Below are 27,619 nucleotides of genomic sequence, written 5' to 3' on the forward strand. Positions count from 1 at the left end.
CAATACCTGTCAGATATAAGTTAATGAATTGAACAACGTTATTGGCATTTATTAAGTACAGCGCTAAAGCACGGTGATCAACAGCGACTCGTAGCCACCGTAGTCGTCATGTCTCGGAACCGAACCAAAGCACTTAAAATGATAACAATTACGAGCCCAAGTTATCTCCGACTCTCGATGGTTGTGCTCTCAGTGCGACTATCAATGTCTTCTTTTTCCCCCTTTTTTTTTTACATTGAAAGCCCAATGACGCAACCACACTGAACGCCACGTGTTGCAAAGATGTGCTGCTATTAGGGTTATGAATTCTATGCGGGCGCATTTTTTCCATGGGGAAGCATGTGCATACACATCTATTTTGGATAACAAACAAATCGGTTCTGAAAGAGACAAGTAAGACGATTTCATATGGCATATATAAGGCATATTTCTTGCTTTCATGGCATATTTCTGGGATTACCTAAATTGCATTATCAGTGATCATCGCAACAACAGCGCCTGGAGGGAAGCACCAGCTTCAATCTCTGTTGGCATTTACAACCTGTCATGGGTACCCCCTTGCACAGTTGGTGAGTGTTCCCCATCCATCGCACAAACTTCAACAGAAAAACGTGAAGGGGATGAGGAACAGCAGTTGTCAAGTCGTGTTCAACAAGGAAGAGAAGATGATGATGTCAACTGATGCCATGGTGCCTCGCTACGATCCCAACATGCCACTAATACTTGTGTGCGACGCGAGCCCTTATGGTATTGCTGCCATACTTTCTCGTGTTTATAAGGAGGGTATACGATACAGGTCGTCCTTTCGCATACGGATCTAGGACGCTCAGCAGCTGAGACAAAAGCTACAGAGAAAGTAGAGATTCGCCTTGTTTTGTAGCCAGAACATTTTGCTCCTGTTGCTATGAACACCACTTCCAGTTATTAATATCTCAGCACAAGCCAAGCCATACAATTTTTGGTTCGAAAAGCGCAACACGAAATATCACATGCGCATCAGCGATGGGATGTAATATTCTTAGTTTACGACTGTACACATTCAAATACACGCGGTTGGAAGAAAATGTGGAGCCAAAATGCACTGTTTTCAAGACTTCCGCTTCCACAGGAACAAGCCAACGAAGGGGACGAAGACTCGTCTTATGCATTCTAGATGTGTTCTAGACGGATACTCCTATATTCCAATGCATCTGAATGGATGCAAACGTATAGCCACGTGTATTACATTGTGTAGCACACTTGTATAAACTAAACGTAACACATTAGATTTCACTGCGCAAAACATCCACGGGCATGCTACTTTCGTGAGCATTTTTAACCTGGAAAGCGGGATATCCTCGTACATTTAAAACAATGAATTTTGTTTGTCTACAGATTTCAATGGCAAATTATTCGCAAAAAGTAGTAAAATGCCACTTACCACGCCTGGTAGATCAGGATGAGACTTCGCACAGGCTACCATACGTTTTAACTCTTCGCCTGGCATCACTGCTCAGAGAAGGACAGGTGAGGCATAATAATTGTATCAAGGTACGGAACGCTAGGTTAGCAGAATATGGATTGTTTGTGGTAATGTGGGAAGAAGACTCTTGTGTTATCCATATCAGGTGCTGTTTCAAACTGAAATCAAGCGAAAAGTGAAAGGCAACCATAACCTCAGTCGCTTTCATGAAATTTTCACTTGCATTCAGCATCCTCAGTATACGCAGCAACCTGCGGCTACGTCCGGATAGTCTCTATTTGACTTTTATTGAGACAAGTCAAACACTATATATGACAGCTTTTTTCTTTGCTCTGAAAACTGTAGGATGGGACAAGACGCAATGCTTGCCCACATCCCATTTAAAAAAAATAGTACGGGTCAAAGCTTCGACTGCCAGAGGTTCACGCACCTGGAGAAGCAAAGGCTCACAGCAGTCACACAATGGAACTTGGCTTACAGTTGAGCACGGACTCACAGGATAACTGGTGAGTCCTGCTTAACCGTCATTAGCACCATTGTGAAACTTATGAGTAATAAAGTAGCAAACAATGACCTGTCACGTTTCGAAACGAAACGCGTAAACCGTACGTGAGCCCAACTGCGAACCGTTATACCTTGCCCTATTATGTAATGTTGCCTAAGAAATCGGTCTGCGAGGACGCCTTTAATCTTAGCGCCTTCTCAGTAACTACAAGTAACATTCTACATAAATTGCCTTAATCTCAGCGTACCGATGAGCTGTTGTTCTTGTAGCTATTAAGAATAAAACCTTTCAGGTCGCAAGGGTATAATACAAAACCCATACCTAATTTTAGAGTAATTTTGCTTCCACTATAGCGTCTACAAAACCGACGCCATTATTTCAATGAATCACCAATGGCTCACACACAACTGGATGTTAAATGTCCAGAAATATATCGAAGGGATTTCTCTCATGTCTTTAACCGGAACTATCGTTACGGAGAAACTCAGTACTTACAGCACACATTAAAAGCAACCTCGCCTTCAGTAACAGACAGCACCGCACACATAATAAAGCACCGCAGAATGATCCCTTTTCGAAGCATGTCTGCGACACTAACCAATCTGCTTCTTAATGGAGCAGTCGAAAACCTACGTGTACGAAATGCCTGAAGGATGCCTGAAGCACGTTCCAGTGCGCGCAGTGCAGCGGTATGCCGTTTGTATAATCCTAAAACAATTAAGCAAGCACTGGCAGATATTCAAATGATATTCTCGCACAACGTTCCCTCGCAATTCGGAGAGGTTCATTTGCAAGTAAAAGGATGTTTGCCGTTGCGATTGCGTGGCATCTGATATGCAGGTTTTCTGTGTGTTCAAAAACATATGGTGGCGTGTAAATGTTTCATCTAGCCCTGGCTCCGACTATTGCCATCAGCTAAACAACGACGTTGTGTGCCTCCTGCTTTCATTCCGTTTTTTGTGTGTGTTATTGTGGGGGGATTTATTTATTTGGTAGGAGACGTCACTCAGAAAAATACTGCTTGTTATTCGTCAGAAAAAAAATCCTTATTGATCAAGCTCCGGGGCAGTCAAACTCAACCGATCTTGCGCCACTCAACCCCCGATGTCACAAGCTGCTAAAGGGTGGTATCCCTCAAGCAACTCAGATTAGAACACTGCACGGGCCCGGGCTTGGCGTTTTTTAGGCGGGCCTTGGCCGGGCTCGGGTTTCAGCCACTGGGCCCGGGCCGGGTACGGGCTTGACAACGCCAGCCATGGTCGGGCATGTACGCGAACATATTTCACGAGACTGGACAGCTGAATTTTCACGTTACTTTTTTCGAACAATAGCGACGGAGTACGAGAAATATAGTGTGCTCTAGCTAACTGCAAACAGATTTTTTTTTTAAATATACCACTTCACTTTTTCCGAGATGAAATCAATTGCAATATAGCATATGCTGAAGGGCACTCCTCAGGAGGGCAAAACTAACTTTCAACAATTAACTTTTTAATCATAAAAGCTACGAGGGTATCCCAATGAGAACATCTGGTCCCTCGGTCCCCTGATACCGTTGCCGTTTTCAGAACAAAAATTCGTTCGGTAGGTCGTCCTCAAAAAATTCGTGAAGGAACACCTTTTTTTTTGTGTGTTCATTGCGCATCTTCAGACCATGTCCTCCCTTCACCGCCAATGTGAGAGGGTAAAGGAGCACAGTGCCGCCTCATGCGTCGAAGAGCTTTAACTTGCAGAAACAAAACAAAACAAATGTATCGGGTGACGCTATAGAGGAGATCGCGTTCCTCTACACGAGCCCTGACCGGCGGTAATGGAATGTCCCAGCGGGCATATGTTCGTGGTCTCACGCCGGGACGGTGCCGGTAGAACGGATGAGCCAGCGCAGTAGCGCGTGGCAGCAGGGGCACATCGTCGTCATCATCGGTGGCCACCACAGTACTTCCCCCGCCACTCAGACGCGAAGCGGGTAGAAAGACAAGAGGCATGGCGCAGGAATGAGCGGTCACTCTGCGGTCGCTGGTGGGCCACGAGTACCGGAGCGTCGAGGAGGGTGGGGAAGGCGTGTGTGGTGGGGGCGACGTGAGCCGTAGTCACGAGCTTGTTCAAGAGTTGCCGAGCTGACGCGTCGTCTGGGCGAGTGACCAGCGGCTTGGCGATGCGGTAAAGGAGCGCGTTGCTCGACCAGGTGCCGCTGGTAGATCCGGGGAGTATCATAACGATGTACGTGGAGGCCTGGCGAAGCGTGAGGGACCACGGCGTACCGCGACCGGTACGGGGCGTCGAAGCCGAAGGGTGCCGGGTCAGAACGAGAAGATGGTGGCCTGCTCTTACGAGCCCCCGGTGTAACGACGTGCTCGTGGACTCACGAGTTGTGCCGTAGCACCATCGACTGCTGTCTGCACTCGGTTTGGTGGTGATCATGAGATGGGCCGAACTGAAGCGTGGACGAAGTGAGCGTGATGGCCCACGTCACGAACTTGCTGGGAGGCTTAGGGACTTTGTCTGGCGTCGATGAGCGGACAGGGGCGATGATGCGTGAAGGTGGGTCGTCTTGGAAAGCGGGCTTAAGACGGTCAACGGAGACTGACAGGGGTGTACCGCGAACGTCGATCATGAAGGTCTTGGGACCACGTCGGAGCACTTTATACGGCCCAGAACAGGGAGGCACCAGGGAGCGGCTGATGCGATCCGTTCGCAGAAAAACGTGTGCCTGTAAGTGCAGGGTGGGCGGTACGAACGAGGCCCGTGAAGTCGAGGCGGGGTTGGCGTGAAGCGGATGGTTGCAAAAGCTCGGCGAAGGCGGGCGAGAAGAGAAGAAGGCTCTTCAGCAGAGACGGTTCGCGTGGCAACAACTTCGGCAGGGTGCCGGAGAGGAGAGCCGTACACCAACTCAGCCGAAGAGCAGGCGAGGACGGGCTTCACGGCGGAACGTATGCCGAGGAGGACGAGAGGCAGCAGATCGGACCGTCGGGTGCGGTTGTCGTGAGCCATGATGTCCTGCCTCAAGTGCCGAATTAGCCGCTCGATCAACACATTGCACGCGGGGTGATACGCCGATGCTGCCCAAAAAGTTGAGTAAAGGCTTGGAAGAGACGACTTTCGAATTGCTGGCCCCTATCCGTCACAATCTCTTGAGGGACGCCAAAGCGGGAAATCCATGTGAAGAGGAATGTGCGCGCGACGGTCCCTGTACTGGCGTCAGGCATGGGAGCCACTTCAGGCCATCACGTAAACAGATCCGCGCACGACAGTAGGTATCAGAAACCTTGGGACATAGGTAGCGACCCAAAATATCCAGGTGCGCAGATTGCCAGCGGCGCTCCGATTTCCGCAAGAAGCGATGCGAGGAGGGCCATTGTACTGCCCTTTCACTTTTCATTTTTCATGCTTCTGCTGATAACGGCACCATGATTACAATGCTAAGTTATCAGAACCAAGAGCGAGGAGAAAACAAGGGGCGTCAAGAGGTGCCAGAGAGGGGTCAGGGGGGACAAGATTTTCTTCCACTGCATCTTGCATTAACTTGACGGAGAATATGAGCCGACATTTTGTGCGCCTGGAAACGACGGTTTTCGCATTTTTTTCCTGCTATTACCATTGTGGTAGTAAATGTATTTTGCAATGGAGTGGGGTGAATTCGACATACGCTTTCTGTTTATGGCAAAAAACGTGGGCTTCAGTAGGCGGATATCGAAGTTCAATTCAGAAAAGCTAATTTCTCGTGAAATAATGTTGATAAAAGTGCTCCGAAGTCGTAGAGAAAGCTCCCTCAAGATAAACAGCACCGCATAATTTTTTGGACAACCTAGTTTTTAAATAAAATTTCATGACATGTTTCGTGAAACACCCTGTATAAAGCTCTGAAGGACATTCAGTCCTGCCAACCTTGAAAGACCATATGAATAACCTTCGCAGCGTATGCACAGGTCGTCAGCACTAGATATGAAATCCAAAAACAAAGATATCTTCAACGTGCCAGAGCTTATTTTCTTAGTACATGTGGTCATTGCTAAAAGGCTGCTTCCTCAGACGCCCAAAGTAGAAGACAATATGAATAACATTCGCAGTGTATTGCACAGGTCGTCAGCACTAGGTATGAAATCAAATAACAAATGTATCGTCAACGAGCCAGAGCTTATTTTCTTAGCCCACGACTGGTCATTGCTAAAAGGCTGCTTCCTCAGACGTCCAAAGTAGAAGACAATATGAATAACATTCTGAGTGTATTGTACAGGTAGGTCGCCAGCTCTAGGTATGAAATCGAATAACAAATGCATCTTCAACGTCAGAGCTTACTTTCTTAGCACATGTGGTCATTGCTAAAGGGCTACTTCCTCACACGCCCAAAGTAGAAGACCATATGAGTAACATTCGCAGTGTATTGCACAGGTCGTCGGCACTAGGTATGAAATCTAATAACAAATGTGTCTTCAACGTACCAGAGCTTACTTTCTTAGCACATGTGGTCATTGCGAAGGGACTACTTCCTCAGACACCCAAAATAGAAACTCATATGGATAACATTCGGAGTATATTGCAGAGGTCGTCAGCACTAGGTATGGAATCGAATAACAAATATATCTTCAACGTACTAGAGCTTACTTTCTCAGCAGATGTGGTAATTGCTAAAGGACTACTTCCTCAGACGCCCACAATAGAAGTCCTTCAGAAAGCGCCGGTGGCTACCAACTTGCAGTCGCTTCGCTTCTTTCTTGGACAGGCATGGTACAATTCTAAATTCATTTTCCAGTACGCTGAGTTAGTGCAACGAATGCTTGAACTTGTTAGTGGAAAACAACCGTTGTTTGGACTGCAACAGCTGAAGACAGTTTAGAGTCAAGTCGTCACTGAGCTCCTGCGCAGTCATTCACATGTGTGACACACGACTGCCAGTCATAGTCACTACAGACGCCGCATTATGTGGCCTGTGCGCTGTTTTACAGTAGTTGCAAGGAGATCAGGTTAGCACAATAGCATTAGCCTCCAGGGCACTGTCGGCCATGGAAAGAAAGTATTCCGTCGGCGAACGAGAGGCACTTGCCTGCTTCTAGACGTGTGCACATTGGCATGTCAACCTTTCGGGACGACCGTCCAGGCATTAGTTACACCCACTACTGGGGTCCCAAATAAATTAATATCGTCCGCTTTGCGTCGTGAAATGTAGCGCTCGTATCTTTTACTGCAATGTCACCATTGAATACAAGGAAGGTGCCGAAGACTACGTCACTCATATACTCTTCCGCGCCTCTCTTGTATTCAGTGGCACTATTTAACGGTGGCATTGCAGTGACCGCGTCACTGATGCACTCTTTGCCAGCCTCGATAGCTCAGGGTTGCGTGCTACCTTGTTGAGCTCACGATCGCGGGTTCGATATCGGACGAGGACGGTAGCAATGTTGGGGGGAGGTAAACATAAAGTCCCTCGATCGCTCTTTGGGAAGTAGCGACAACCCTTCCCTCGCCCTCTTTATTTTTCTCCCTTTCACTCCTCCGCCCGCCATGTTCTTCCCAGGTATCGACGCCGGTTCGGTTCGCTGATACATCGTCTTGCTAGCCGCCTGCTAATTTCACTTCAGCAGACCGAAATTCTGTGTATGTGCGTGCGTTTTGAATGCTAAACGTCCTTGGCTTGTTTTTGAACTCCCAAATCAGAAGTAGGAGCATGCCGCTTAGTGTTACAGCATGACGAAGAACCATTTGGCTGTGCAGTGAGACGCTTGAATGAAAACCAAACGAAAACGTCTTCGAAGGAAGACTTCTCATCTATTTCTCGGAAGTGCTGTTTGCCAGTCCTGCACGACTCCGTTTGCTTGTTAGGAAGATAAAAAGACAAAACATCTGCACAAGCATGACCGATAGTGACTCTCTGTAATGCATCTGCTAGGGAATTGCAACTTAGCCTTTTCGTTCGTTTCTTTTTTTTTTTTTCAGAATCAAACAAACTTCAACCTCAGCTACACCAAACTTATTTCATTTTCTGCACAGCGTCTTGTAAGGAGGTAGCTGTTCCAAGTAATGCCCCGGTTTACCGTAATTTTTCCCACTAATGTCCCTATGCCTGGCTACTATAATTTTCCCACCCTCAAGTATGAGGGAAAAAACACACAATTTGGATTTCCTGCTAACACAGCTGCAAGCCTCATGCTGACTAATTGGAACGGCCCTGAAAAGGGTCTTTTTTTCAGCGCGTGTTGTCATGTCAGGTTGTTCTTGTCAGGTTGTCACAATCGGGTTGTCTTCATAGGTAATCTTAACCATCTATAGGTGTTCTTATTAGGTTTTTGCCACCTCCTCATGTGAATGTCGTGTAACGTTAGTTTAATTATGTAAATTTTTGCGAGCTTAAGTCGGAAATTTGCCTAGTAAAGGTCACTTTTTTACCCCACCAATGTGAAGAGCGTGTCTAATTTAGTCAAATTAACAGGCACGGCTTATCACGTCCGACTTTCGCTGGGATAATGCTTTTCCTCTCCCAATTTTAGGAACTGTTACATTTTCTACTATCACTCTGTGGGCTGGCTTCGGAACCTCCTTTCGTCGCACTCAGAGCGATTGCGCTCAAAAAGTCATCGCGCGGTATGGTCCGGTGCTCCGAAAAGCATGATATTCGGCTATTTTTTCCGATGGGATAGCTCGTGAATATCACTGTGAATTATCATGATTTTGAGTGAATTTGGCACGCTCTTCATATTGGTGAGGTAAAATAGTGACCTTTACTTGGCAAATTTCCGAGTTCAGTTCACAAATATTTACATAATTAAACTTGGAGTACATGACATTCACATTAGGAGGTGACAAAAACCTAATAAGAACAAATGCTGTTGACCGCATGACTCTAGGTGGTGTAGTTTTTTTATCATAATTCAATGACACGTTTTCTGGGACACCCTGTATATATCTGTTGGCCGTGTGATAAATGGTTTCTCGAATTCTTTAACACGTGGGGAACGTCAGCAGAGAAGTAGAGATGGCGGCTTGGGTCACAAGGATGAAGACTATGACACTTGTGCTTTTCGTTGGTTTGAAGTTTTTTCCTCCAATCTTGTGCAGCCACGCCTTCCGCCTTGCTACTTCTTTACTGCTTTTCCCCATTGGAACGGCAAACATTGCCTGTCCTGTTTCAGGACGACTATTGCACACGAAGGCACAGCAGCCAGTCATTTTCAGTCGGTTATGATAGGCGATTCAACGCGATAGTTCGGCCTTCAAAAACTACGCGCAAAGAGCACGAACGCACGAACTGAGCGAGGAGCGAACTTGGGAAGATCATGGCGGACGGAAGCAAAGCGACACGGCGGAAGTGGCGCAAAACTACCACGTGAGCACCTTCGACCAACGAACGCTCCCTGTCGGCGCCGCAAGGGTTGTCGCTACTTCTCAAAGAGCGATCGAGGGACTTTAGGTAAACATTGCTTCTAGCTGCGTATACGTGTGTCGGGGATATCAGGCACACGTTAAAGGGACTATAGCACCAGTCGCGGTTGATTCCGAAACTGCAGTGCCATTTTACTGCTCGGTCATCACCGATCATAAAGCCGAAAATCCGACGCGAATTAGTGGTGTTCTTTCTGTGCAATTTGATGTAACGCATGACAACAGCGGACGGCGGATGTTCACAGCATTCCGGAATTCCCTCTCTGTAAACATCACTTGGACAAGGCGAATCAATGTCTGCACTTTGGCGGGGACAAGGCCAATCAGGGAGCTGTAAAGAGACCTTGACGTCCGACCGCCAGGGGGCCGGGAGTGATGACGTCACTATGACGCAGATAAGTCTGAGATCGGCTCGTTGAATGCTGTTCCTGGTTAGCGCCGTGAGTGTTCGTACAGCCAAGAGCGGTACACCGTGTTCCAGGGAACATGGCCCCATCAGTCAGCACACACACTGGTATTTACCTGCGTATTTACCCACGTTTTTTCACCGTATGTTGTGGTGCAAACGCGAAGCAGACCACCTCGGAGACAGTCATCTGCGTTGCACTCCCGTTCGTGTGTCCGGCTTACATCATTCTGGCTCAGCTGCAGACGGAGTGCGAATCTTAAAAACACGTTTATTTAATAAGTAAGATGCTTTCGGAAGAGAAACTTGGCCAAGTACACTGTAACACCATACCGAACATTACCGTATCGGTGTCATACACACCTTTCCGGATGCAATAGTCCCTTTAAAGAGCCGCAGGTGGTCGAAACAATGCGCAGTCCTACCCGGCGGCACGTGCAGCATATAGTCTGACAAAAATCACCATACGTCTAGATCTACTCCCAATTATGATATGCGATCTTCGGACTACCGGAATATTCTGAGGATGAAGAAGAGGAACAAGTTAATTGTACAAACCAATACCTGCAGGAAATGACAAGGCTTCATCCTCACTTTAGTCAAGTTGCCAGTTTTCTGGAATAAGGATTTTGGCCGGTACTTAATTGCAAAACTCGCAAAAGACCTGCTGTTATAACCGGTGTAAGGATGAATTTTCTGTGATCGATGGTCTTATACTGCGTGGAAAACACATTGTCGACATCAGCAACAAATACACTGATGATGATGAATGGGAAAATTCGCATTGTCGTACTGGAGATATTAATTAACAGCTAAGTTCCTCGTAATTGCGCACGAACCACATAGTGACATTGTACGCACAAAACAGAGATTGATGGGCCTCTACTGGTGGCCTGGAATGGGTAGACAAGTGGAACAGTTGGCGCACAGCTGTTGTGTGTGTCAGGCCGCTGACAAATCTGCTGACAAGCCTGCGACCCCACCACTTCATCCGGTATTCTTTCCGTCTTCAACATGGTCGAAGCTTGCTGTCGACATGGTTGTACCACTAGAGGTTCTCCCTCCATCATATCGTTACGCTATGGCCTTAGTAGACTATTACATCAAGTGGACCAAAATTTCATTAGGCCAAACTATTTTGAATCCGATTAAAATTATCGTTCCAGGAGGAACACTTTCTTCCTTGTTAGAAGATGGCAAAGTATTGCACTCTTCGAAAGTCCCATGGTTTCCAAGTGAAAGAGAACAGGCAGCAACAGCCAGCACAATCAAAGATGAAAGTCACTGAAAAGGTTAGCCAGCTGTAGGACTCGAACCCACATCTTCGGGATTACCGGTCCAGGGCTCTACCAATTGAGCTGTAGCGGCTCGTGGAAGACGACGACGACGCGCCTCTGCTGCCACGCGCTACGGCGCTGGCACGGCAGTTCTACCGGCACCGTCCTAGCGTGAGGCCACGACCACCTGCCCGCTGGGACATTCCATCATCGCCGGTCAGGACTCATGTAGAGGAACACCACCTCCTCTACATTTGGTGACCCGAACAACGAACACCATGTTCGGCGTAATTCGGCCACTCAACATCCTAAATTTTTCGTCGGCAAACCAGCAGCGAACCACCCTCTAGCAGGCAAGGCGCACCGGGACCACTGTTCCACCAGGGACCCGCAGGGAGACCACAGCAAGCTCAGTCTACGGCCTCCACCTGCTTCGTGATGGTCTTCCCCGGCACTTCTCTGGCGGCAACCGGCATTCACGCTGTCGTACCGGTCGCGGTACTGTCGCCCACTCAGCAACTCAACACAATCAGCAACAAACAGCTCTCAACAACGATCACTCAACACACTCCCTCAGCAACAAGCAACGCAGCAACTCAACGCCACACAACGCACTGGAGCACCCAACCACTCAGCACTCACAACTCATCTCTGGAACCCGCCCGGATCCAGCGCCCTTGTTCCCGCCATCCCGCTGCTGCATCAACAGCCACAATCGCAAGCCGTATCTCCAATCGTCCACCGTCCACGAGTCGTCCTCATTCTCCTCTTCATGGTATCGACGCGGACCTCAACCGCATGCACCGCTCCGCGTCTGAGGGGGGGAGTGATGTGGCGGCTCGTGGAAGACGACGACGACGCGCCTCTGCTGCCACGCGCTACGGCGCTGGCACGGCAGTTCTACCGGCACCGTCCTAGCGTGAGGCCACGACCACCTGCCCGCTGGGACATTCCATCATCGCCGGTCAGGACTCATGTAGAGGAACACCACCTCCTCTACAGAGCTAAGCTAACACACCTCCCCAACGACTTCCAAGGGTGCATCATCTGAAGGGACAAATCAACCACTCTCTCTCACTCACCCCCCCCTTTCACTCTTACATTTTTCTCACTCATACTGTGAGACAGACCTGCGTCCCTCGCCATCGTCTTGGTCTTCTTCTTCCCTCGCTCTCCCTGGATGATGCGCCTGCTCCATTCGCTCCGTGCACAATAAATAGTTTCTTACACAGAAACACAAACCGTTCTCTTGCTCACATCTAGATGTGAGAATGAATGACATGCAGACGCATCGCTATTGTCGACTGGTGCCCTGTAGCCCGCGGCGCGAGATTCCATCGTTTTTCTGCTCAGCATCCCTGGCGATCTGACCTATCCAATAAAGCTCTCACAGTTTGGTGGAGGTGCGCCTGATCTTCGCCTTTACTCCTAATATTCTACCCTGGAGCTTCGCTCCCGCAAGGTGAGGGTGTAAGTGAGGTTGACGGTGAATCGGTCGCACCTCCACCAAGATGTGAGCAAGAGAACGGTTTGTGTTTCTGTGTAAGAAACTATTTATTGTGCACGGAGCGAATGGAGCAGGCGCATCATCCAGGGAGAGCGTGGGAAGAACACGACGATGGCGATGGACGCAGGTCTGTCTCACAAGTCACAATACACACAATCATACGACGGGATCGACGCAAGCGGCAACTGTTGAACAAGTTATGAATGGTGGACGATCGGAGATCGCACCACATCTTCAAGTGCACTTCCTCGGGCTACAGAGGAGGAGGAGGAGGAGGAGGAGGAAATATCTGTTTATTTACAAACATTGGAGCTGGTGGGCTAGAGAAACATCACTTGCTGCGCCCATCGAACAGCCTTTACGACTCCACATCGTCAGAGCATGCGGCAACGTACTGAGTCTGTACGCTACGTACCCTCAGACGTCTAGACGTAGAAACTTTCACAAGATCACAAGAAGATCACAAGAAGCATTTCCTTGAGGCTTCGAAATAGGCTTGCTGTATTTTCTGTAGCAGAACTTGTTTTGAAAGAAACTGTCCCCATCTGTTCATGTGGCGGAAATTTCCACGAGCGCAATAGAGGGCAGTCTCCAAAAACATGAAAAATTTTGTCTGCGACATGGAATCAGGATTTTGAACCATATAGCATTCAGCGAAGACTCATAGCTCGAGCAGCTCGAGCAGCTCGAGCAGTCTGAGTGACTCGCCATCTGAGACACAAAGCAATTAATCGACGCATATCTTGCCGAGTTTGCTGGAGGTAGTACAACCATCATACAAGGGGCAACACATCACGTTTCACCACGCTTCGCCCTATGTGATACACCGCCTCTCCTATAGCACCTTGGAATATAGGTACTGCCTCATAATGAGACGACGCGAGACCCCTGACGATGTTCATCGGTCCACGAAGAGGCAGTTCTACCAGGGGAATGAACGTGTAGTATATTTCTATTGTCGGGAAAAACTCACGTGACCTCAGACGTCGGGCCAATCGTTGGGCCTCGGTAGAGTAGTTTTTTGCTTTGTTTTATTTTGTCTCCATGGGTGACGCGTGGCGTAAAGCGACGCTGCCGAGGGGTTCTCTTTCCCTTTCCCCTCTGTTCTCTCCCCGCTTTGGCGGTTCTGGATTTTCGTTCGCATCCAGTGAAATAAATAAAACGCGGAAGCGTTCGCTCTTTCTGTTGCACAAGGTGCTTTATTTTTCGGGATTGGTATTTCCAAATCACACATATGCAGTCTTCTGTATCTGCGCCAAACACGAACTTGACATGAACATTGTTTCTGAAGTTCGAGTAATATGCCGAAGCAACTTCACATTCACTGTTAGCTGATGTCTCAAGTGGAAGACTTCACAGTAGATCAGTATATTCACTGCACAGGCACACACAATCACAAATCCAGCATGACAGGAAACATGTCCATATCCCTTTGCTGCTTGTATAGTGTCACATGTCAAGGCTGACCCGTCACAAAGGAACCTGTGCAGCTGCTAAGCCAAAAGATGATGTTCCAACCACTCAGGGTGGCATATCCATTCTATTGCGTCCATGCCGATGCTTTTCTGAAGCAGATATGAGTTGAGCAGTACCTAGTTGATACCTGAGCAAGAAAGACCAGAACAGGGATCAGAAAACGTGAAAACTAAAAATTCTACCGGCCGAAATGCTGAGTATATGCCACAGGTGTGGTGCTATGCTATGCTACGCTAAGCGGCAGAATGGAATAGGAACTGACTTACCTGCCATCGAGTGGAAAAACACAGTATTGATCCTTCTTGAATCGTTGTCGCGCCAAGCAAGCGAAGCAGACGTGCGCCTTCCCCTTATCTATCACTGAATTTACTTGCAGAAGTATCCAAGAGGATTCGAGTTTTGCAGAGTCGGTATCGACGGGCACTAAAAGCCATCCAAAGCGGTACCGGCAAAGATGCTTTGCGTGCGTCCCTGCTGCACCATATTTCGAAACTTTACGGGCGAACTGCTCCGGCACCCCAGACACGGCGGTGCCCGCTTTCCCGCGCCACGAAAAGGTTATAATTTCAAACCGACCAATGAGCGCTCGCATACCAGGGGAGCGGCCGCAGGAGCCAATGGGATGCTCTCGGTAGAGAACTCGCGCTTCGACGTAAAAATTTTGACGTTTCGTGACGTTTGATGACGCGAAAGGCTCGCAGCGCCTCACTTTAGTCCGCAAAGGAACTCGCGAGTTTCATCCCCTTGGTTCTACTGCCACCGCTGACATCGTGTAGCCCCATATTGCGGTTGGTGATGTAATCCTCGGAGGGAAAGAATATGATGAAAACGATTAAACCCTGTGACAAGGACCCCACAGACGATCACAAACACAATCTTGTCTGTGTATTCCTTGTCTCCGGGCTTAATCATTTTCCTCATGTATCATCAGTTAACCTGTGTTCTGGCTCTTATTCGCGGAAAGAATATCCCTGTGGAAGACATTGACCACTGCAAGCACTTCCGCCGTGGCACCGAAGGCACTTGGTGTTGCAGATACGCATCAAGTGTAGAAGCTTGCGGTAATACCACAGCATCGTCGAAGTATCAGAGACACGTCTGTACTCGATCTCGTGATAACCAAGAAGTGAACGAAGAGCGAGCTTCTCGCGCCTCCTGGTCCTAACTTTATTTTTCTCATGTAAACATGTGGCAAAGAAGAAAATACACAGAACAAATGTTATAAACAGAAGACATACCAACACTTGGTGTTATGGGATGTAGTTCCGTAGCCGGGCTTATGGCTTTTTTAAACAAACGGAAGTAGACATCAAATAACGGATGATTTTACTAGAAAGATGAGAAAATTACGGATGAAATGAAACAAAAAGCAACGTCGTATAACGTACTAAACATACAAAAATTAAATTTTATCGCTCGTTTCTTCTAGAAAATCCGCCATCTTGGATGAGGACTTTCTGACCTAACCCGAGGCACAGTCTCGACGCCCGCACGGCCTAGTGCGTGCCTGGGGGGGCGGCGCCCCCCCCAGACCCCCCCCCGCAATCTGTAGAACCTAACTTAACCCAACCTCACTAAAGTGAGGTGCTTTAGCCCCTTACCTTTCGCAAGATGACAAGTTTCGAATCCGTTAGGCTCAGCACTCCCGTGTTTCTCCAGCGCTAAAAGTGCGTCAGATGGGGTTATTCAAATGCATATAAAATAACTTCTAGACCACAAATTTTTGTAATTCTTGTTTTTTTACATTCGCTATATGATCTTCTCTCACTTCAGTGCATTATTTATTTTCTGAACACTCCGGCTAATTAGAAAAAGGCATAAGCCCGTCTACGGAACTACACCCGTGTTATGAAACGCAAAGCAAGAACGTTTATATTCTTACATTAACAATGCCACCAAATATAAATCGGGAAGGGTTGAACCCACTACTCATATAGGGCACCGTGGAGGAAAAAGGCAGGCACCTTCCTTAAAGTGTTTGAAAGAAGACGGTTGCAAGAAGTACATTGACGGCTTTGCATGGATTGCTTTACTTCTGCCATAGCTCCAGTTGAGGTGTCCCTTTTTGCTGCGTTGATGATCCCCTATGTCAGCACCACCGTCAGGTCAAACAAGCCTTCTTCCTCTTCTTCTTCTTTTTAAGTGTTGAGAGAGGTCAGCCAATATTGCCTTTCGTGTATCATCAACCGATCTATTGGTAACGCGAATAAAGAGGAATAGGTGAGTGCCTCCAGTTTATTTTTCGTGGTGAAAGGAGTTTCACGAGGTTCTGCGGAACGGAGCACTTTTGGTGAGACATCTGCCATCTGTACGCTATAGGGAGTCGAATGGACTGGGTACTGAATGCGAATCCTTCCGATATTTGCAGCAAGCGAAATGCAAATGTTTCCCACAGACGAGGAATGAGGCTGTGAAACATGTGGGTTGTTTAGTCGTTCATTTATGAGGGAGAACATATTATGTAGTGACTTGTCTAGCGACACTAGCATAATAGACTACCAAGGCATCTCGGATGCAAGCGCATGCTTGCATAGTTAGCGTTGTGTGGGGGGAAATATGTTGGCAAATGTATTTGTGGCTCCATAAAACAGTCCTGCTTTAATGCATCCAAAGCATAAAATGTACGTGGGGACTCACAAAGAGCAGCTCTGCAGTGTCGCCTGCAATCGATCGCGGCCGCACCATTCACATTAGCAACCGTCCTTGGACCCTGGTCTAACCTGAGAGTGGTTGGTGTGCGGTGGAATACCATTCAGTCACTGCCGCAGCCCCTGTCCCGCTCCGTGAAAGGCATCATTTTCGTCTGTTGACGGTGAGAACTAATAAGTATGAATAGCTCGCTGCGTAGCAGTCCATGGACGTCGCACGCGAAGTGTGCTAGAAGTGTTGCATCTAGTTAGTGCTGGAATTCGCCGAGTACTTCACAGGGAGAGAGCAATACCTGGTGCTGTCCATTTCGGCAGGCCTTGGCAAACGTCATGTGTGCCCTCCGGAGATGCGAGAGATATGTATGATACCCACTTTGGAGTGGGTCATTTTGGAAATTGTGCCGTTATCGCGTTTGCAACTTTCCGCAGTTTTCAACTATTGTTTAGAGATGACTAGCACATACATTAGTGAGAGCCACTCCGTGTGACTGGACTCCCGCTTTGACGCTTTTCTGCATTTTTCTCTTTCTGGTGAGTATTTTAGGGAGTGGGGGTTGCAAGATAATTCGGACGTTGTGAGTGATGCATTCCGCCACCTCTTTCATTTCATTTCACTTATTTCTTTCCATTTATTTATTTCAGTCGTACGATGGGGTAGGGTTCGGCAAGGCTGGAACCCCCGATACAAAGCAGCATCTACAGCACCACAGTTACAATCACACGAAAAATACATAACTAAATATTAATTACATATTCTACGCTAATACGTTTGTACAATTGTGTACACACGTATGTTACATCTATAGACATGAATTATCGCAGTATACACCTATAGATTGATGAAATAGTCCTAATGTGTTCGAAACTTCTTAAATGTAGATCGATACCTTGTTTAAGTTGTGTGTTGACTAATAATGGAAGTGTATAAATGTCAATAATTAATTTATATGTGATTCTCGGTAAGAGAGAATTACCCATTTCCCAGAATCAGGAGCTGCATTGTAGCGAACGCATTGTTTGAGATTAGCTAGTAACAGGAAATGTGTGTCGCTGCTTTTTATAGCGTTAATATACGATTTGTAGACAGTGAATGAATAATGCTCATGTATTTGAATAATGTTGAACTTCTGAAACTGAATCTGTCTAAGGTACATTAGCAATGGCACGAACAGTTCTTTTTGGTAGTGGAAACAATGGATGTAAATTTTCATGCTTTGTTTTGCCCCAGGCTAGATGACAGTGCAATATGTATAATATCACGATGGAGTTATATAGAATTCGTTTAATGGACGCCGGGAGCAAATGTCGAATTTTATTCAGAATGCTTACTCCCTTGGACACTTTGCTGCGGACGTCTGTGATGTGTTCGTTCCATGATATATTATCGCGGAAGGTTACACCTAGAATTTTCACAGATTTTAGTAGATTTATGTAGTTGTTGCCAATAGTAAGCGGAAGCACAGTAGTGTTAGCCGTTTTGTTTTGGGGTCCAAACAGGACCGCTTTTGACTTACTAGTCCATATAAACAAGAGCAGTGACTCATTTACCATGTCGAATGCCTTGGAAAAGTCTGCAAGGGTACCTGATTTATATAGTTTTAACTCGATATTTTTTACAAGCGTTTCCTTTAATGTGAGTAAAGCTATGTCTGTAGAGCGCTTTCGTCTAGATCCGTACTGACAATCTATTATACATGAATAATTGTTATCGAGGAAGTCACCAGCCTAGTAGATATGAGGCGTTCCAGCGGTTTAGAGAAGACAGGTAATTGTAATATCGAGATACAAGGGCTAGCTGCTTCTAAGATCTGTGTATAGCTACCTTACTCGTGGCTAAATTACACTTGTCTAGGTACCGTCATTGCCAAACCTCGACAGGAAAGTGGTTCCCGTTGTAGGCTTCACGACTCCGCGAAATAAGCCACCCTCTTCTTCACCTCCAAATTTCTGAATTTTGACACAACCATTCGCATAAGCTTCCCGTACAACATTGAACACATTAAGGGTTCATCTAAGGAAACGAGTACAAAAGGTTATAGTGCTGTTGAATATTTACTCTGTGGCCCTTCTCTCGTTAATTGAACGTTATGTAACATATCCTTACTGTGGGGAGCTAATTGAAGGACCCCATTCACCCCGGTTGAAAACAAGGGGACGAAGAAACAAACGTACAACACGGAATAAGAATCAGGGATATATTACGTCAAGTTTGCAACAGCTCGCTTACATCCTTTTATGCTCAACGTTAAGACCAATATATCTACCAGAACTGAGAGTATGGCATATATAGGTCTAGGCCAGATGGTGGACTAACTCCACAATGTAAAAAGCCTGAATCTGAGCGCGAAAAGGAGTAGCAGAAGCGCGATCTTTGAAGATCTGCCGAACTACCGTAGTACTAATTTCCATCGTGACGAATCGTTGTTCCGGTGTCCAGTTGTCAACCAAGTTTAGCGATGCATTGCTCAAACAGAAAGTTGAAGGCACAGCTTGACCCAAATGTCATGGTGCTCCTCTTGACTCAGCATCCCTGCTGTTGAACCGGTCACGACACTTCCAGTCAATCGATCCACGGTTAGTGGCGCCTCTCACGACAGGCCATAGAACTAAGCGGAATGGCAGGCGGACCGGCGACGATCGTAGTGGAGTTTACAGGCGTGCAGTTTCTCTCCAATCTGCCGTCGTAAATCCGAGTTTGCCGATTTAACAGTTGGTGATAAGTCATTACGAAATAATTGTACTTGATGCAGTGTTACGTGGAGGGTGCTGCTTTTCGACATCAACATGTCAAGCACAGTTTTGGCCGATCATTAGGCAAAAATGCCTTCAGCTGCTGCGAAGAGGTCACACATCAGGATGAAACCACAGGTGAGCAAAAGGTCAACAGGAGTTCGAAATATGCGCACATATGTTCAAAGGTGACGCGATATGACGGATAGACTTTTCTCCGTGCACGTTGTGCACGCGAAAACGTTTGATGCGGAAGATCGTTGGGAATCGAAGTACTCGCATGTTGTCAAATGCGTTGCTGGAAGACGGTTTCTCCACATCAGTAGTTCCTTGCTGATCGTTTCTTCATGTTGGTGCTTTTTGTTGCTTTCATGGACGCACATTCGATGTGTATAATCTGAAGAATCTGATGTGTACCGGTCCGGCCGTTTATTTTGTCAGTGTGCCACCGGCGGTCATTTCCTCATGTTTTCTGCCTTGACATCTGCGGGTGTTACACACAAGTTTTATGTATTGGCTTTTTGGGCTCACATCAGTGACAGAAAATATCCTAAACATCTCGCATGTTTGCCAAAGAAAATGACGTATCTCTAATGTAATGTCGGGATTCGGGAAACATCCCACATCCTTACGCCTCAACTTAGAGAAAAACGAATCTGAGCAGCGTTATTTTGTGCGCTCAGAATACAAGACTGAGTTCATTTCAGTGACCAAAGTGTGTTCTTTCGTACCATGAAGGGCTAAATGGGCAACACCGAGGTGTTTTTGTGTCCTGTTTGTATTTCTTCTGTAGTCCGCATTGTCGTTGACTTCCGGAAACAATTGACTCTGCAGATCTCCAAACTTCGAGGTGTTCTTTCCTAAGTGTTTCCACCGGGATTGTCTCATGTCTACTATAATTCCGTTACCTAACCCCAAATTACCATTAGTCGTCAGAAGCAACATTTGCAGATGTTTTTTAAGGTAAATATTTCCTGTTTTTTGTGATGGAGTAGCGAAATGTAGACAGGCGGTGGCTGTGCATACTTGGCTGTATTATTCATTCGTTCGAGGACAGAGCATTTAGCATGTCAAGCTGTCGGAGTGTATTCCTGGATTTCCTCTATGTCACTAGAAGAAAATGGCACTTGACCAGTGGGATGATGAACTAACTTCTACAGAGTTCTACTGTAGTCATCAATTTAGTTACAAATTTTTGTATCCTTCTCTCGCGTTAATATAGGAAAAAGCTCCGTTTTAGTGTGAAGTGGACTTCTTAAAAGGTCGTATACAGATGGATGTGGCTTGTCATTCTAGCAGTTGATAGCACCTACTATTTATGCTCTATAGCTTTCAGTGATGAACCTGTAGTTTTTTTTCCACTGCAAGGATAATAGTGTTGGAGGGCGATAAGTAGCATTTGACTAAATCTATGATTTCCTACAGATGGTAGCCCTGTTGCGCAGCATCTCCCACTTCATTTTTACGTATCATGCAAATCTTTCATCAGTTGGAAAAGCATTATCCGACAGGTAGCTGAATACCGCGTGAGACTTTCAACCTGTATGACCGCGACCCAATGACGGACAACTTCCAGCTGTATTTGGGTCCAGGTGTGGTTGGTACGAATGAACATAATCAAACGGGCATCATTTTGTTGAGTCAGAGGAATGTGACAGGTCTCACAGCTAAGTGGATACCTTCATTGTGTTACCTCTCTCATTCCTCAAACTCAAGAAAATTTTGCCTTTCTCGCACATGCATCAGCTAGCTTTCTTCGTCTTACTTTGTTCATCAAACATAATGAGCACATTGAAACGAGCCTGTGTGTTGCCAGCAAGTGCGATTCAAACCTTCAAAGGGACAAGCTTTCAAGAGGATGTGTATGTCGAACTCTATTGAGAAGTTTCTCGCTGAGCAAGGGAAAAAGTTGAAGGAGGCCCATGAATGAACAAGCGCAAGTTCACTTTCACTCTATAGAGCAAATGACTCAAGTGAGGTAGGAAGCCCACCAAAGATTACCTTCATACGGGTCGACCCTTGGAAGCAGCATCCAAAGAAACGCGCAAGAAAGCCTACACTTTAATTTTGCTGGACAGGCGAATGAAGGTTGACCTTCATTGAAAAGTTGGCGTCCTGTTACATGCATTTTAGAAAACAATTTGCAAGAAGTTGGAGATGTCCAAGATTAGTGCAAGGTGTGCTTTGAGAATGCTGCTGGCACTGTTTCAGAAGAACGCAAGTCTCCTGTGTTCTCAGAAAAAGTTCGAGCTGTTAAGCGAGGAACAAAAGCCAACGTTTTTTTTCATAGTTCAGAGACTATATATGCATATATATACAAAATAAACGAGATGTGGACAACAGAAGTAGGACTATTAAGAGAAAGAAGGGGGTATTTATTATGAATTGAACTAGTCACTTAAAAAGCGCTAAGGGTGTACACATGTACAGACTTAACGTTTTTGTCCTGACGAAGGCAGAGCAATGTAGACTGAATGTTCTGAAACTGTTCTCCACGTCTCATTTATTTTGTATTTATATCATTTCGTGCCACTACGACTTTTCATCTCTTAACATATATACAGGGTGCATCATTAAAAACTGACCAGAGTGCTTCACAAGAGAGCGAGTGATGGAAACCAAACGATATATTTGTGGTACTTGAGTTACAAACAGGTGCTATTTTTGGGGCTTCCGTTTAGCGCTCGCTTTGTGAAGCGCGCTGGTCAGTTTTTAATGACGCACCCTGTATATACATAAAAATTCTGTGTTAGCGCCGTGAAGCAACTGTGGCTAAGAGCGACGTACAGACATGGACAGATGGAGAGAGGACAACAGGAAGGAGTGGGGGACAGGGGGGTTAGTATACGTCCTGGACCGACTTGATGGGGAACTGTGCCAACATTCATCTGGAATGTCTGTAGGAAAACCCAGGGTAAACCCCAGACAGCACGGCCGGTGCGGGTATTCGAACCCACGTCACCTCCCAGTCTCGGCGTTAGAAGCGGTCATCCCAGCCAGTGCACCACGGGAGCTAGTGGTTCAGAGACTGGAGGTGAGGCATGATTGTACTGTAGAGACCTTGCATTCAAGGCGGAGTCTACGCAGTGGAAGCACACGTCTTCTCCGGCCCTAAAAATTCAACCTGGAAAAGTCTACTGGCACTGTCATGGGAAGGATATTGTGGGATAACAAGGGACTTGTGTTTCTGGAGTTAATGCCACCAGACAACAGTAACTGGTGTGAGTTACATTAACACAATGATAGCCCTGCGCTGATCCATCAGAGCGACAAGGCGAGGAAACCTGAGGGCAGTGTGCGTGTTAGAAAGCTGCAGACTGCCGACAGACACTGCAAAGTTTGGCAGCTAAATTACTTACACTACAGTCCTAACATTGCACGCTCACACAATTTTTCTTTAATGGACAGAACTTTCATGCTATGATGTAAGTGGCATGATGGTTTGTAGGTCAACCCCAACAATTCTTTCTGAAGAAATGAACTCGTCACAGGAAAAGCGGGATGAAGTATATGGTATGGTCGTGGACTACATTAAATCTTCTAAATCGGAATACTCTATCCCTCAGCCCCTTCACGTTCCTTAAACATTAAGAAAATTATTCTGCTAATGCGCAGAACACTGAGAGCCCGCTACCGTCCAATGCTCAAGGTGCTCAAGGCACGAAGAGGAGGATTTTGTTGAGGCAAACATGATAAGCAGGGCATTCCACTGGCTATCAAGGTAGTGGGGTGTAAGCAAGGCAGAGGCGTTGAAGCATAAGATATAGGGAAATGTAGCTTTCAGACCCCTGAAATGTCTACGACCACGCTCACGTGTCGCACCAGACCGCTTCCTTTCACCACCTGCAACAGGAAAAAATATGTTAAAGGTATTGTGCATGTGCAATAGCATTAAATGAAAGGTACTGGTTACGACGACATAATTATGATTTAATTTTAAGCGACAGCAGCAATGTATATTATGGCGCAGATGCAGCTACTAAATTTCCCGTGTTCAAACTGAACAATTCCTTACATAACAAGAGGTACTGATGTCACCATGGCAGGCACCTCGCCAAGTACGACAATTTACTGTAACCATTCGTGATAGATAATGGGGTACCAACTTGTTTTGAAAGTGTCCCTTTCCACCGCAACACAGTCCAGCAGAAGCCACGAAGCTCGTTGTGAGATATGTACGTGGGCTGTGCCAAATGGCGACCGTGTCTTCTTAGAGCACTTTAAACAACACTGAAATATCTATAGCAACTTGATAGTGCGTACAGTGTTACTCAGTCACACTCGATTGCGAAGGAGTGTCGTACAGGGATGAATACCAATTGAAAAGAAGTTGTGCACTGGTAACACAGAGCAGTACAACCTACCCAAGTAGTTTCCTCACTACTTTTAGTAAAATCAGTACTATTTGCAATAACTACTTCGACACTGGCAGAAGCGGTACGCTGTTGAGTGTTTCATTCATTGAAGCCTTCAAGACCCGAAGGCATTAAAGGAGCGGGGAACGAGTATGTAGGTACCCAAAAAAAGAGTGTGTAAAAACGATTGCAAAATTTTACATGATCCTGTTATCCAGCATATCACATATGTCACACTACTGCACAAATTATGAAATGCAATATGAAAATGCAAAATGAAACATGAATATGCAATAACTTTGTTGTTGAACTCAAACCATGTGTTTCAACTGAACCTACATTTTGCAGGTGAGTAAATTACACAAATATGTTAGTAGAGAAGACAACTCATTAATTTGTAATAAAGGGGAACAGGAAAGAGAATCCATCAGAGAGTATTCATTTATCTAAAATGGATAGTAACAGCATGTTAAAAGAAACTGCTCTCTAGGACGGTTACAGGGCCATTCGGTAGGTTATTTCAAAGTTTGATGGCTCGGGAAAAGAATGAGTTACTGAAGGCTGTTGTCGATGCTAGCACCAGAAAATTTTAAACTGGTTATTGATGTGTAACGATGAATGGTAAAGATATAGCAAAAGGGTGTGTCTAATGTCGCAACCATTGTCATAAAGTTTATGAATGTAGGGTAAGGTAGCAGCTAGATGTCTATTAACTTTGAAGTGTCCTTCTTAGTTCCGATATGCTGCCTTATGCATTGTAATCATTTATAACCAGAGCGGTGAAGTAATCAGTAACAAGTAATTAAGCTACTGTAACTAATTACCTTTGAGTAGTTTTTTTTATTGTACCTAAATACTTTAGAATATAAGTAATAGTAATTTAATTATATTTTGTCTCTAATTGGTATTCAAGAGACAGTTACTTTCTGCTTTGGTTTCTGTCTGCAGTGTTGTACTTCAATTCTTTGGGAGTCAAACCTGCAGCCATCCATTGTCAATAATGTCAGCTAGCCCTTTCTCTCTGACTTTTGTTTATTTCTTTTCCCAAGTTGAAACTGTGAGCAAAGGCAACAATACAGTGTGTAAACAGGAGATAATATCAGTGCTCTTGAACATTTGTTTGTCAAATAACGGTTTGTGAAGATCAAAGTAGTCTTCTCGAATAGTTTTGCATATTTATTTTCAGTACCTGATTTGGCAAGGTAGCTCATTTATTACGCTTGGTGTGTCAAGTGGAGCCTTTCAGTATTGAATTCTGCACACACCGTCCAGCTCCACAATAACTACACTGCTCCTGTTTGTTGTGTGTATGTTTACGTTATGCAATATTGGGCTGTTTTACGGTAATTACCGTTATTGCTTTTCTGTCTGGCCCCCCCACGATGTGGTCTAAGGTCAACACGGACTGCAATTTGATTTGGGTTTGAGGACCCTGCTCTTCATGGAAATTTTTCTCACCTGCATTATTTTCCTTCTTTTTGCAAGGGAACCCCTCGTCCTATGTACCAATGCACGCGGGAGTAAAAGCTTCATCAAAAATATGCAAATGAGCTGTAAGGCACTGTACTTTGCAGGGTGCTTTTGAAAAAAGAACTCCACCACATAGCTGAAGGCCAAACATTGCACAGAATGCTGTTATCACTCGTGCTGTGTGGAAGTTGTGGGGTGCGCACGTTCTTGTGACAACTAATATAGTCACATAACTGTCACGAAAAGGCATCCGCCTCCTGCTTTTAACAAATCGGGACAAAATGATGTCATTCAAGATTAGGGTTGGCTGTAGGAGTGTGCCATGTGGCACAGTTCTGTTTCAAGAGTTCAGGTGGCAGGTTATGAAAGCAATTGGTAGTTCATATCTTAATCAACAAAGATAGGTAAATCACCTCTGGTAATTAGAAGAAAGAAGCTGTTAGACTCCAGGGCCGACGAGAAGATGGGGGGGGGGGGGGGGGTAGCCGGGGATGGTGTCCCAGGCCATTTCAGATGCCTGCACAACCCAAGGCCCGTCATAATTATATAAAGATAAGCTCATAAAATCATACCTAAACTATGTCATTGACACGTGAGGAGGGGGCCCAGGGATATGACCCATCCCCGGGGCCTTTGATTTCACTCGCCGACCCTGCTAGTCTCACCTCTGGAAATAAAACACACCACCTGGGAAAACAAGAACAGCTTGTCTTTAGAAAAGCTGTCAAGTACAGGAAAAGTTTGTGATTTCATCTTTCATGGTGTCCTGTAACCACAGTTATGAATGCCCCATGCCTCTTTCATTTTTATATTGTGGCTTTAGCTCGTTTGCATTAATTAAAAAGTTAATATTTTTCACAAACAAATATTTATTTTTGCTATAAAAGGTATTCCTGACCTCAATCTTTTTCTGAAAAATTTCCTTACCACTCCTCAGTATCCTATTAAGGAAATTTTCCTGATTAACCTCAACCTATTTTTTTGGGAATTGCCCTCACCTCACCTCAGTCTTTTTTTCTGGAAATTTCTCCTTCCTCACCTTACCTCAAAATCCATGTGCAAAGCTTGATGACGTCCTCAACCCACCCTCACCTAACGGACGGCCTGATGAGAACATCCACCTGTGCGAGTTTGTGATGGATACTTAAATACTAAAAACAATCCGTGCTTATTAGTGTTGTAGTCGCTGGTGCATACCTGTGATTGGCAGTGTTGGATGACTGAGTGAATGACACAAATTTATGCTTAGTATACTAGTTTGTTACCATAAGCCAGTTCGAGTACCATTGTTGAATTTTTTTTTTTTTTTCATTTTATAGTAGAGGGTGATAAACATTGTTAGTTATGGACCTCTAAATAGCCATCTGCAAACGAGCAAATCATTGAGCTAATTAAGTGGCATATCATTAGCATAAAATAACAGAAGTATCGGGCCTAGCATGACCCCTGCAGGACACCTCAAATTACAAATGAGCTACTAGATGGTATATTGTTAGCAACAGTCTGCAAGTCACCTAACAGAAGGAAGCTACGCAACCATTCCAAAACCATGTTGCTAATGTTTAGGTTTATCCGGGACAGTTTATGCAGGAGGCGTACTTGGGCAGCACCACCTAGATACGGAAAGCCTGCGTACTCGTCGACATGACGTAACAATTAAGAGCCAGCCAATCAGGATCGTGTTTTCAATGGCCGTAGCCAATCACGAATGTGCTTTCAGCGGCCGTGGCCATGGAGAAGAACCACAGTTGTCTGCGAGTTGTGATTGAACGTCCCTGCGTACTAAATGGGAAAACTTTGAAATAAAGCGCAAAACCATTTTTCAAAACTGATTTTTCAAACTCAAAACTGATTTTCTGGAAAGCGTCTTTCACTTTTTGTCTAAATGTTTAGGTCTGCAGGTTCCAGGTGAGCTGCACTCATTTGCGGGTTCTTGGATTCGCAGAATGGGAAATCGCAATAGTAGATGATTTCTTAATCTTAATTGAAAGAGGGAGAGGAGGCAATGCGGAGGCTTTCTCTATATACCTAGGTGGTGTTGGCTTGGGGGACTTTATCAGACACTTCTGGAAAATCTATTAATATCGCAATGTGGTAACCCTGCGGTCTGGATTTACATGGATATCGTAATAATATACCCATACACATATGTCGGAAACTATGTTGTGCAGGGGGATATGAGGCACTGTCTTCAATAAAGTTAATAATCAGCAAGTCAGCAATGTGCTCCATGACTTTGCGAGGTACACTGGTTAATGAAATTGGGTGGTAATTGGACGGATTATTGGATTGACTAGAGTTTTCTGGTGGTTCGATGTTACTTGGAGTCACACAACATCGGTGGTGCATAGACTCCATCACTCGAACAATAATTGTCGATGACTCTACATACACATCAGTTTAGCTTGA

General features: G+C 45.7%; 1 protein-coding gene across 1 annotated transcript in view; it reads left to right on the plus strand.

Moving 5' to 3' along the window:
* Positions 1-19,278: 19,278 nt before the first annotated feature.
* Positions 19,279-27,619, plus strand: part of LOC135385797 (beta-1,3-galactosyltransferase 1-like) — a 56,427-nt gene continuing 48,086 nt past the window's right edge. Inside the window, exon 1 of the mRNA XM_064615320.1 lies at positions 19,279-19,523. Within this exon, the coding sequence (XP_064471390.1) occupies positions 19,476-19,523 (48 nt within the window). The 5' untranslated portion in view covers positions 19,279-19,475. The remainder of the gene's footprint in view (positions 19,524-27,619) is intronic.

Source organism: Ornithodoros turicata, chromosome 2 (assembly GCF_037126465.1).
Source record: "Ornithodoros turicata isolate Travis chromosome 2, ASM3712646v1, whole genome shotgun sequence".
Lineage (NCBI taxonomy): Eukaryota > Metazoa > Arthropoda > Arachnida > Ixodida > Argasidae > Ornithodoros > Ornithodoros turicata.